We start from the raw sequence: 11,237 nt of genomic DNA on the forward strand, positions 1-11,237 counted from the left end.
AACCGCAATGAAATCAAGTTAAATAAAAGTTTATAAAAGCTTGTAGCATTGCTTTTTTTTCCAGCGACAAACAATCACTGCCCCCGCCCCTCTCGCCTCCTCTACGTGTGGGCATCTACATCCTCTCCAACCTCTCCAAAATTACTTCAAACGTGTAATTTCAAAAAACATGACTTTTTTTTTTAATCGCGTTCTTCCCAGTATTAATATTAGTAACCTTGTAAATAGTGGATGGTTATTTACCCCGGGCTATTTGAAAAAAAAATATCAGTTTACATGTTTAGGTCAGCAGTGTGGTGTTTTAGGAGGGGAGGGGTTAGATTAGAACTTAGAACACACCCATACTGCCCATACCACATATACTCGGCTCTCCCCTACCCCTAGGGTTGCCAGGTGTCCAGTTTTGAACTGGACAGTCCAGTATTTGAGCAGACTGTCCAGGATAAAATAAATATAAATACTGGACAAGTATATGAATAATACTCTGTTTACCCCCCCCCCCCCTTCTTCTGCTTTGCGGCATACCTGTGAAGGGAAGGATGGAAAGGTGTCCAGTATTTTCGGAAAAGGTATCTGGCAACCCTACCTACCCCTAACTAAGCTAATCCAAAAATGTCGATTTTTTTTTTTCGGACCCCTACCTTTCCCTCTCCGCGTGGATGTCGAAAATTTAAAACATTTTAATGTCTGACTTAAATTTTCTAAGATTACAATTCCCCACTATTATATTCTAATTCTAGATTTCTATATCAAACACAAAACCAAAGATGTAATTTTAATTCAACATTTTAAAAGATGACGTCATTTTTTTGGTTGCCATGTAGCAACCAAACACAGCTTTAAAGGACTTTAGAATTTATTATACCGATGTAATTTAACATTCAAGGATAACTATTTATAACATGGTGGTGGGACACAATAAACCAATAAACCTACTCCATCCTAGATCTATATAATCATGTGTCTAGGCTGGACGAATATTGAAAAATGCATTATATTATTAATAAATTAACAGTATCTGAATAACCCGGAAGCTATAGTAATTACACAGTTGAAAGGACCGCGGAGAGCGGTACGCTACACCTACATCACTACATCTAGATTCTAGATCTAGCTTATTACCGTTATTACGTAACATCATAACATGCCCTTGAACATGCATTGAACATATAGATCTACAATTAAGGCGAGTGCATTATTTTAAGTTAATAGTAAAACGGATGAAATGTAACATTTTATTTTGAATTCATTTGAGTTATAAGAGTAGGCCTTTTTAGAAAGACACCGCAGGTTAAAAATAACTGAGAGGGTAGGCTGAGGACACTGAGGTGGGGAGGGGGGAGGTTTGGGCAGATGAAAGTTTAATAATTAGTAGGCCTAATAATAATAGATTTAATTTATTATAATAATGTAATTTGTTTTGCAGTCAACGGTGGGGGGTAAAAACCGTCTTATTGTCTTTTTTTTTTATTACTGTTATGAATATTGATTTTTCTTTATCTTTAGAGTGTAATCATCATGTATTTAAAACGTATGGAGATTGGAAAGCAAGAAGCTGGTGATACACACTTACAAAGCTTTGAACCACCTACAGAATTTAATATGAATAAATTCAATAATGGGCGCAAGTTTTTTAAGGAGCATTTATTCAGCTGCTGTATTGCCATGTTATTTTCACTTATTATTGGAATGAGCATCCCAGACTTTTTGGAAGCATTATTGTTTACACGTGAATCTGACACACCAAAAAAAGCTTTAAAGAGATACTTGAGAACTTTCAAACATGTTGCCAGCTGGCATTATGACAATGTCTGGGAAAAAAATTCTCTTGCTCAGAATTCTATACTTACTGTAAACAAAATACATAACAAAGTGAGAGAAGATATAAAATCTTTAACACTTAAGAAACCACTTTCACAATATGATATGGGAGTAGTGCAAAGTGGTTTTATGGGTGCTGTTATCATGTACTCTGATAAAGCAGGCATTAAATGCTCAGAGTCTGACTTGGATGATTATGTTTATTTCTGGTATGGAATTGGCCACTTACTAGGAATAGATTTTAAATATAATATATGCAGCAATGGTTTGTCTCAAGCGTTTAACATTTGCAAGGAAATAGAACATGAAATTATTAATGTTTTTTTGGCAAATCCGAAACCAGAATATTTTTATTTAGCAAACACAACGGTAGCTGCTTTCCAAGGCGGATCGAAAACTTTAACTCTGTTCACACTTCCTGTTATTTCTGCAATGTTTATGACATTAAAATGGACAGACCTTAGTTTTAGTGACAAAGTTAGGTATTCTATTTGGAAATTTATTTTCTTTGCTGTAAAACATTGCAGTTTTCTTAGAAGATATATAAATAACAGAATAGAAAAGACATTTAATCTACACTTTAAAGATTGAATTTTTACTGGGCTGAAAAACTGTGTAAAATTGTCTTTGTAATAATAGTACAAAAAGAAGCATCTTACTTTACACCAAGAATATTTCTCCACCAAATAGCTTTTGATGTTTTGAATACTTTTCTAGAAACATGTGTTCTCCGTCCCATTTAAAAGTGTTGACTTAATCTTGGTTACTTCAGATCCAGTGATAGACAAGACACTGCTGTAATGTTCCCAATGTTGTAGCTAATGTCTTGAGAGGAAGGATGCTGCTGTGGCAGTGCTTTTTGTGGTTTTATCCTTCACAAACAACTTTTGTCAACCACAACCTCATTATTCTGTACAAAAACCTATTATCAACTGCTCAAGATAATCCTTTGTTGCAATTGAACATGTTTTGACTTTTAACATCTACATTAAATGTTAAATTTAAGCATTCATACTCTTATGAAGACTTTTTTTCTCTATATCAAACCCAGTGGTTAATCTCCCACATGTTTTAGGTAATGGGCATTAATATTGTAGCTGGTTACATAACATACCCTGAATTCTATTCAGTTCAGTATAGCATGTGGGTTATTATTATAATCTTACAGATAGGGGGTGGCGTGGCCAAGCGTTTGCGCAGCTAACCCGCAAGCCTCAAGTTTGAATCCCGGCATCAGTCTGTAGAATGTACCTGAGTCCACCCAGTTCTGATGGGTACCTGACTCACATTAGGCATAGTGCTGACAACACTGTGAATGCAGAAGTCATTGAAACAAATGAATTCAACTTCATCTGCCCCATGTGTCTCTGGCACAAAAGGGAAAAGATGATGATGATAATCTATAGATGATATATTTTTAAAATGTTTTAGTCTGAAACTTCTATTTGAAACATATGGTGTTAGTGTCTAAATATTTATAGGCCAACTGAAATTAGAAGAAAAATAAAACCTGACCACAATTTTTTATTTATTTTCATTTTAATCTCAGTAGACAAATAATATTTTATTATTTGTTATTTGTGTCATACAATGCTTTGTTATTAATAATAAATAAACATTGAATACAATCTGTATGTTATAAAGTTAAAAGTTGTTTGACTAATAAAATCAATAATTTAAAAAAATGAATTTTTGAAAACTTTATTTTTGTTTTTTAAATTCTTGACATTACTCATTTGGCTAAAAATTATAATTTTTATTTGACCTTTGGAGACATACTCTGTGAAGTTCCCCTCCTTCTATGTCCCTGGTTCTCACAAGCTGACATGCATTAGAGTTAATCAGTTAACTATAATCAAACTAGAATAGTTTTGTGAATTTCTTTAACTTGACCAATTTAGTTTTTAGTCTTCAATTGCAAAGACATAGTATGATAGTGCTAAAAGTATTTTGGACAGTTGTTATCTATGTAAATGTAAATATATGTAGGCCTATATGAAGAGGGGTGTCAAATGTATATCTCTTAGTCTTAGTAATAATTTGTACATGTTAACTATCATCAGCCATTGTTCATTTAGGAGTATCTCATTAGTAGAGTGCTTTTAACACACTTTTAAAAATACCTTGTACTTGGACGAGGATTTTAATAAATTAAAAGTAGCAGGCACAAATATTCAAACACGCAGGTCAAATTTATATAAAGCATTTTAATTCCATAGTTATATGTACAGTTAATATGAGTAACAAATAGAAACATTTGTTAGACTGAATTAGGTTTTTCTGGCACAACATTTTCCATTTTCTCCTTGTATTTCAAGTAGTCGTGTCTTTTATCAAAATATTTAACCTGAAAAGTATTTACAAACTTAAATAGAAGCACTTCAGTAATAAAATAAAATTTCATATGCTAAAAAAAGTATTTCACAGTAGCTTTAATACTGTGGAAAATGTTCTACATATATTATAACCCAAAACATTGAAAACAATAGGCCCCTATTTTATATATGCATAATTTCCTATTACCTGTCCCTAAAATGAATCAGTTTGGCTAATCAAAGGCATTCAATTTCTATGAAAATCATGTATTTACCCATTGTTTGATACAACTATTTTCATATTGATTACGTTCTTTTGCACATTTTGAAGTATCATCATTGTTGTTTTTGAGACACTCCCAGTATTCATCTTTTGATGCCCAACATTTGGCACGCTCTTCTTGCTTGGGAAAAGGCATTATAAACAGCTAGATGCTGGAATCCCAAAACAGAAAAATTGTTTAAAATATGATTATGGTTTGTATGTGTCACTAACTCATCAGATTAATTAAGTATTAAGAACCCAAAATTGAGTTTCTTAAACACTTAAGCTAGAATTGGTTTTTAACACAAAAACATTAAAATTGTATGTATTCCACTTGCAGAGTTTCTTCCAGGCATCTCCTTGGGGAGGGGGGGGGGGGGGGGCGGCTGATCCAGGCCCCCCCCCCCCCCCCCCAGCAAAAAGTCCGCCGAGCAAAATGGAATTTATACAGTAAACAAACACTTTTAGTAGTGTCCGCCATGACCCCCCCCCCCCCCCCCCCCCGGAGAAAAAAGTCTGGAAGAAACACTGTCCACTTGCAAAACAAAACATGCTCACATATTGTTATCTGATTGTTAAGAATAATATTTTCTTACTTGCAATCAGGCAACTAGCCTAAAGTAAAGGGCTGTGAAGATTTCACAAGTAAAGTTGATGAGACAACTGAAAAATAAAAGAGTATTGCTTATATTAAAGTAGTTATAGTACGACAATTAAAATACTATAGTATAACAATATGCTGACTTAAACTCCTTTTTCACAATTTTTGGGAATGAAATTGTTTTTGCGGTTTACAAAGTGGCAGATAACGACTACACTTGACTACCAGACAGCTTACTTACTCTAATTTTCAGTCTCTAGTTGTTCACATGATAAGGTACTACTCATTTACATGTCTATTGTTCTAGGTTAAAAAAACTGCTTAACTATGTCTTACTCAATATAAAGAATAGTAACAGTAATAGTAAGGTTTGGAAGTGGACAAGCAGCTAGCTAAAAAATGTAGGGTTTAACTTAACACTACAGCTTCTAACTAAATGATATGATTTGACCTGGACATAATTAGTGTTAAACAAGAGCTTAATTTACTGCCAGAGCGTATAGTGTGCTTGGGTTTAGTGTAGATCTTTATAATTCTTTTACTTAATCTTATAATGTACATTGGGTGCTTAATTAATACTTTACTGTAGATCTTTAACTTTGACCTAATTATAATGTACATTGGGTGCTAAATGTGCAGTTTAAGACATTTATATATGGTCAAATAAAACATGGTTTACCATAACTTATGTTTACAAAACTCAACAAACCAGATAATTTCTGATGCTAAGCTAACGTTTTTATCCTAATTATTACTAAATTAGTAATTTACATTAGTAAATGCAGTCTATTTAATCTTGAAATCAGAATGAAAAATTTAAATGTATTTTTAATATTTAATAATAAACTATTAAACTAGAACTAGATCTAGTAAAGTACTAGAAGTCATGTAGTCTCTAACTCTAGTCTAGGGCCGGCCCTTAAATGTATTTTTAATATTTAATATTATAATAATAAACTATTAATCTAGATCTAGTAAAGGTAAAAGTATTAGTAGTCATGTAGTTTCTAGTCTTAGTAGTCTAGGGCCTACTAGTACTAGTCACTCGGCTCACTACTAGTACTAGTCACTACAGCTACTGTAGCTAGGCCCACTCTACTACTAGAATCTAGTAGCAGTGTCTACTCTACTACCTAGTCTCAGACTACTAGTCTTGTCACACTAGTGTACCAAGACTAAATCAACTAAGTGACTAGTTGTAGTACTACTAGATCTAGTAGGGGTTATAAATGACGTCACGCTTTTTGGGACGATTTTTACCTCCTTCCCCCTTCCCCTCCGTCACAAAAAGCCAGACCCCACCCCCTCCTAAAATGACGTCACACCTCAGCCTACAACCCCCCCCCCCTCAAAATTGCTGTTGAATTATTTTTCTTAAAACATCTAGATCTATATTTTTCCAAAATCTTGTCTGAACTCCGTCAACGTAAAGTATTTTGATAAATTCCTATTACTTATTAGATCTACCATTTATTAAGTTTTCTAAAATGCGAAATAACGGCTAAAATTAGTTTTCTACCATTGCTTTTCTATGATGCAAAAGTGTGACGTCCCACCAACTGAACCCCCCATCCCCCATCACAAAACTATGGAGTGACTATACGTCACTATACGAGTGACGTCATTTATGGACGACCCCCTATAGGGCCTATAGTAGACAGTAGGGTAATCTATCGTTTTGGGTACGTAAAATCGCCCGCGATTTATAATGTGAAAAACAGGTGACTCCTTAAATTTTAATAATTATTTCACATTTTGAGGAGGATTTATGTTTTAAAAAATTCAAAAATGTTTCCTTGATTCATTTATGTGCCTGTTTTTAAACAATTGAATTAAAACTTTTCCGTAATAAATGAAGACTAGCGATGTTTCCAACAGATGCAACCATGCTCATTTACTATAGCAGCCATCTTGTCTAAGTTTTATTTTTATAAGTTTTTAGCGCCAGATTCAGGGGGAAGCCACTCTATTTTACAAATGGCTGCTGTTTATATAGTATATAGCAAATCTTGCTCTCAGACACTGCTGTTTAAAGTTAATTTCTGGCCTATATCGATATATTTATTATTTATTAATATTTAATATTTAGCCATTGATTTAGGTTTATTATTCATTTATCTATAATATTTGACACAAAAGTATGACAATATACTTCTATTAAAGCCTTGACAATGAGGTAACGTTTTCGTACATAAATAGCCGCTGGCGATTTTACGTACCCAAAATAAAACGATAGATTACCGACAGTAGTTATATATAGATCTAGATTCTAGATCTAGAAATCTAGTAGTTAAGTAAAATAAGTAGTCTAACTCTACTCTAGCCGCCTAGGGTTCTCTTTTTTTTTTTTTTTGGTAACCCTTTTTATTCAAAACGAGTTAATTTGATATCATTGGGCCTATTATTCTTGCGTTATTTTACATTTATATTATCATTACCAATGGCTAATACTCAAATAGTACGAAATAAGAGATTCTCGATTTTTCTCTCTCTCTACTTCAGTTTACAAATTTTGACCTCAGCAAAGTAAGTAATGTCCCTTTAAAATTGGTTCTACTAAGTGCCGAATCTTAATGAGGAAAGTTTTTAAAAATCATTGAAAACTCACAAACAATATTAGCCTACAGTAGAGATTTTTTTAAATTTTATATTTCTTCTTATGTAAAAAAAAAAGAATTTAACTTTTTAAAAATACTTGTAATGTTTGATTATTTGTTAGATAATTTCATAAATTGAACAGCAACACTAGATTAGCTAGACCAAGCGTTTAAGTACAAGGGGCGAAACCATTTTATAACTCACATATTTGTATTTTTATAACTTCATAAAGGAATGTATAAAATGTACCGATTCAGTATTGTGTGCATTTACCACCCATATATTCCACAAATAATCAATAATATGTAATAGATGCATAGATGATCCTAATCTAAATTTGTTCTCTGCAGGGAATATTTAATTTTCCGGTAGACAACGTATTTTGCTGATGTTAGAAAACCTGGCTAACTAGAAAATCCGCAGTGAAAACAAACAGATGCAACTACATCAAAGAAGATCTAGATTTCTATCAAATAAAATAAAAAGAGCTTTAAAAAGTTAAAATCTTGGCAAACTGATTTATAAGAGAAATGAAGGATCTTGAAAGTGTGTAATATATTAGAATCTGTCGTAGTATATAGATCTAGTAGTCTAGTAGTAGAGTAGTGAATCAGTGACACTTGTCAACTAAACTTGACTAAAAAAATGACTTGAGTCTTTACTCTGAGAACTTGACTCTTGACACTTCTTTGACAGTGTCAGTGAGTGCTGTTATGTTGTTGAGTACTGAGTAGTTATGAGTTGAGAACTAAAGAAGTGTCAGGGGACACTGAGGCACAGGGTTAGCAAGTTAGGTTAGTTTAATTTAATAGTTAGACACACTTCATCAAGTACAAGTAGCAAAGTAAAAAAAAGGTTGCTAGACAATTCATTTCTAAGTTAACTTATATTGCTTAGTACTTAGAATTCTTAGTTCTTAGGATAATTTAAATTTTGTTTAAACTCCATTATTATTTATTATTCAAATCAATGATTATTCAACACATAATATACAAATTAATTAGCAACCTACACAAACTACAATCAGTTGTTTGATTTTGGAGTTGTCTCTCCTAGGGAGGGTTCAAATTTGAGACTTTTCGGTCTAGCAGCCATGAGCTTTACTTACTCTGCCACACCAACCCCCTTAAATTTTAATTAAATTCAGTTAATTAACGATCCGGGCCTATTTCTAAGTCCAGAGTAAGACTAAGTCAAGCAGTTCTTTTTAAGCCTTACTTTAATTAAGTATAGATTAGAACCGAAATTTTTTAATTAGCTTCTGCAGGCTAAGAATAGACCTTTTGGTGTAATTTTTCTAATTAGAAAATCTTTATTTTCAAAATTTCTTGTAGACTTTTCAGGTATGTGTATTTTTTAAGCTCAGCATTGAGCTAGGGCGCATAGCACTCAAAATTGAGCCAACTGTTCACATTTTAATGCAGAGACAGACAGTTGACAGACAAAACTGTATTTCTTCATTAATAACCAAATCTTTTCTTAAATAGTATGGAAGATCATCAATTTTCTAGAGTCTAGCATTGAAATATATGACTGATTTTGGTCAATAACTAACCAAATTTACTGCAATTTAATGCATAAGTCTGGCTTAAAATATGCAAAATTGATCTGCTTATTTATATTTGCCTTAATTTCCTATCTTTTAAGAAAACTGTCTAGAATAATAACTATAATATATTACACTTTTTTAACAAGATCAGTCATATGGTATTGTATAATGCATTTTTGTCAACCCTGAAGGTTTTTCATGAAGGGGGGGGGGGGGGGGGATTAGTGGAGGCAGAATTTTCTGGACCACAAATATGAACTCTTCATTTGCCAGATTTAAATGTTTTTACTTTCTATTTGTTATGAGATAACCATGCTTATGTGATATTTGTTTCGTATTAAAAATTCAAATAGTAAGATGGAGAAAAATTGTTAATGAAAGAAATATAGTGTTTACTTAATTTATTACATAGTATATTTATTTTAAATTATTTATTAATAATGCTTCAAAAATTATGTACTTGTTTACACAGAGCATAATTTAGGTGAAAATGGACTTGTGATTAATTTGATGAATGCGTGTAGCATTGCAAATGAGGAAAGGTCTGCTTTGGAAAAGCACAGCTGCAGCAATTCAAATCAAAGTACTGAAAGTAGTTGTCCAAATGCAGATGGCATATCTGTGTCAACTTTAGATGATAAGCAAAATGAGGAGAGAAAAAAAAACCTTTCGCAAGTGCAATGTAATGTCTCTCATAATGACGTTGGTGTGTTATTTCCAGAGACACCACAAAATAATCCCTCAGAATTATGTGGAACAATTGATGGTATCATGTATGAAGTGTATGAGTCAGAGAAACAAATGCCAGATATTATGAGGTTGATTACCAAAGACTTATCAGAGCCTTATTCAATTTACACATACAGATATTTTATTCACAATTGGCCAAAGTTATGTTTTTTGGTAGGTATGAATTAATTTGGATCTACTTTTTAATTGATTCATTTGTATTGTGCATTTAAATTTGATGAAAGTACAATTTAAATAGCTGTTACCATTTAATTAAGAATTTGTATTATATACTATCTTGTAATAGTTGAACAGACTACAATTTGTTTTAACCAAAATGATTTCAAATTTTATTTATCATCTCTATTGAAATAGATTTTGCTGTTCTTAATTTCAGGCAATGGCTGACAAAGTATGTGTTGGTGCTATTGTCTGCAAACTTGACTTACACAAAAAAATGGTCAGAAGAGGCTATATTGCTATGTTAGCTGTGGATTCAGAGTTTAGGCGAAGGCAAATAGGTACAACTTGTGTTAATGGATTAGCATTGTAGTTAAAAAGTTGTTTTTTTTTAAAAGAATGTCCCCTAGGCCAAATATTTGTAGAAAATTGCAATTAGTTTCTTCAGCCACACTTTAAAAAAATGTCATTGAGCTGATTGAAGATGTATTCAGAATATTATGAATACTTCTTTTAAAATGTACATACATTAAGTTAATCTATGTTTAGTGCATGTTGTGCTGTTCAATCTCAATTGAAGCATATATTATTCTGATCCATTTTTTTTTTGTGTGCAAGGAAAGTATAAGTTTTTATAAGAATCAGTGTTACCTAACTTTTGTGTGTGTTTATTTTGTAGGTTCATCTCTTGTGACAAAAGCAATAGAAGCCATGATAAGGGATGAGTGCGATGAGGTAGCTATGACTATAAACTCAAAGATTTTAAAAAATTAAAAGAACAGTTTAATATGAAACAAATAAATAAACAACAAATTGTTCCTACATATCTCTACAGTTTAAGGTAACAAATACGGGTTTAATATTTACACCTGTATGTCAAAGCCATTTATGATACCAAATTATTCAAGCATCCTCTTTATACAAAATATGTCTACTGTTTCACTAAGACTTATTGTATCCCCCATAACAGGTAGTACTAGAAACAGAGATCACCAATCAAGCTGCACTTCATTTATATGAAAACCTGGGATTTGTTAGGGATAAACGTCTTTTCCGGTACTATCTTAATGGTGTTGATGCATTGAGACTCAAGCTTTGGCTGCGATAAAAACTGTAACCATGATATTGTAATAAAATGCTTTTTAAATACTTTAGTGCTGTTTGTTGAATTAAGAGACC

General features: G+C 32.4%; 2 protein-coding genes across 3 annotated transcripts; both read left to right on the forward strand.

Annotated features, from left to right (window-relative positions):
* Positions 1-1,518: 1,518 nt before the first annotated feature.
* Positions 1,519-3,480, forward strand: LOC131929791 (uncharacterized). The gene has a single exon (XM_059286172.1). It carries the CDS (start codon positions 1,519-1,521, stop codon positions 2,410-2,412), a length of 894 nt encoding a protein of 297 aa, XP_059142155.1. The 3' UTR covers positions 2,413-3,480.
* A 4,519-nt stretch (positions 3,481-7,999) lies between these two features.
* On the forward strand, positions 8,000-11,212 carry LOC131929788 (N-alpha-acetyltransferase 30). 2 transcript variants are annotated; one of them, XM_059286167.1, is made up of 5 exons: positions 8,000-8,146; positions 9,622-10,052; positions 10,276-10,399; positions 10,738-10,793; positions 11,029-11,212. In XM_059286167.1, exons 1-5 carry the CDS (start codon positions 8,131-8,133, stop codon positions 11,164-11,166), a joined length of 765 nt encoding a protein of 254 aa, XP_059142150.1. In that variant the 5' UTR covers positions 8,000-8,130; the 3' UTR covers positions 11,167-11,212. The 2 variants fall into 2 exon arrangements, with proteins under 2 accessions (XP_059142150.1, XP_059142151.1); XM_059286168.1 differs by having other exon boundaries at positions 9,871-10,052.
* Positions 11,213-11,237: the final 25 nt, after the last annotated feature.

The sequence above is a fragment of the Physella acuta genome, unplaced genomic scaffold, assembly GCF_028476545.2.
Source record: "Physella acuta isolate Inbredline_101_S28 unplaced genomic scaffold, ASM2847654v3 ptg001675l, whole genome shotgun sequence".
In the NCBI taxonomy this organism is placed as follows: Eukaryota; Metazoa; Mollusca; class Gastropoda; family Physidae; genus Physella; species Physella acuta.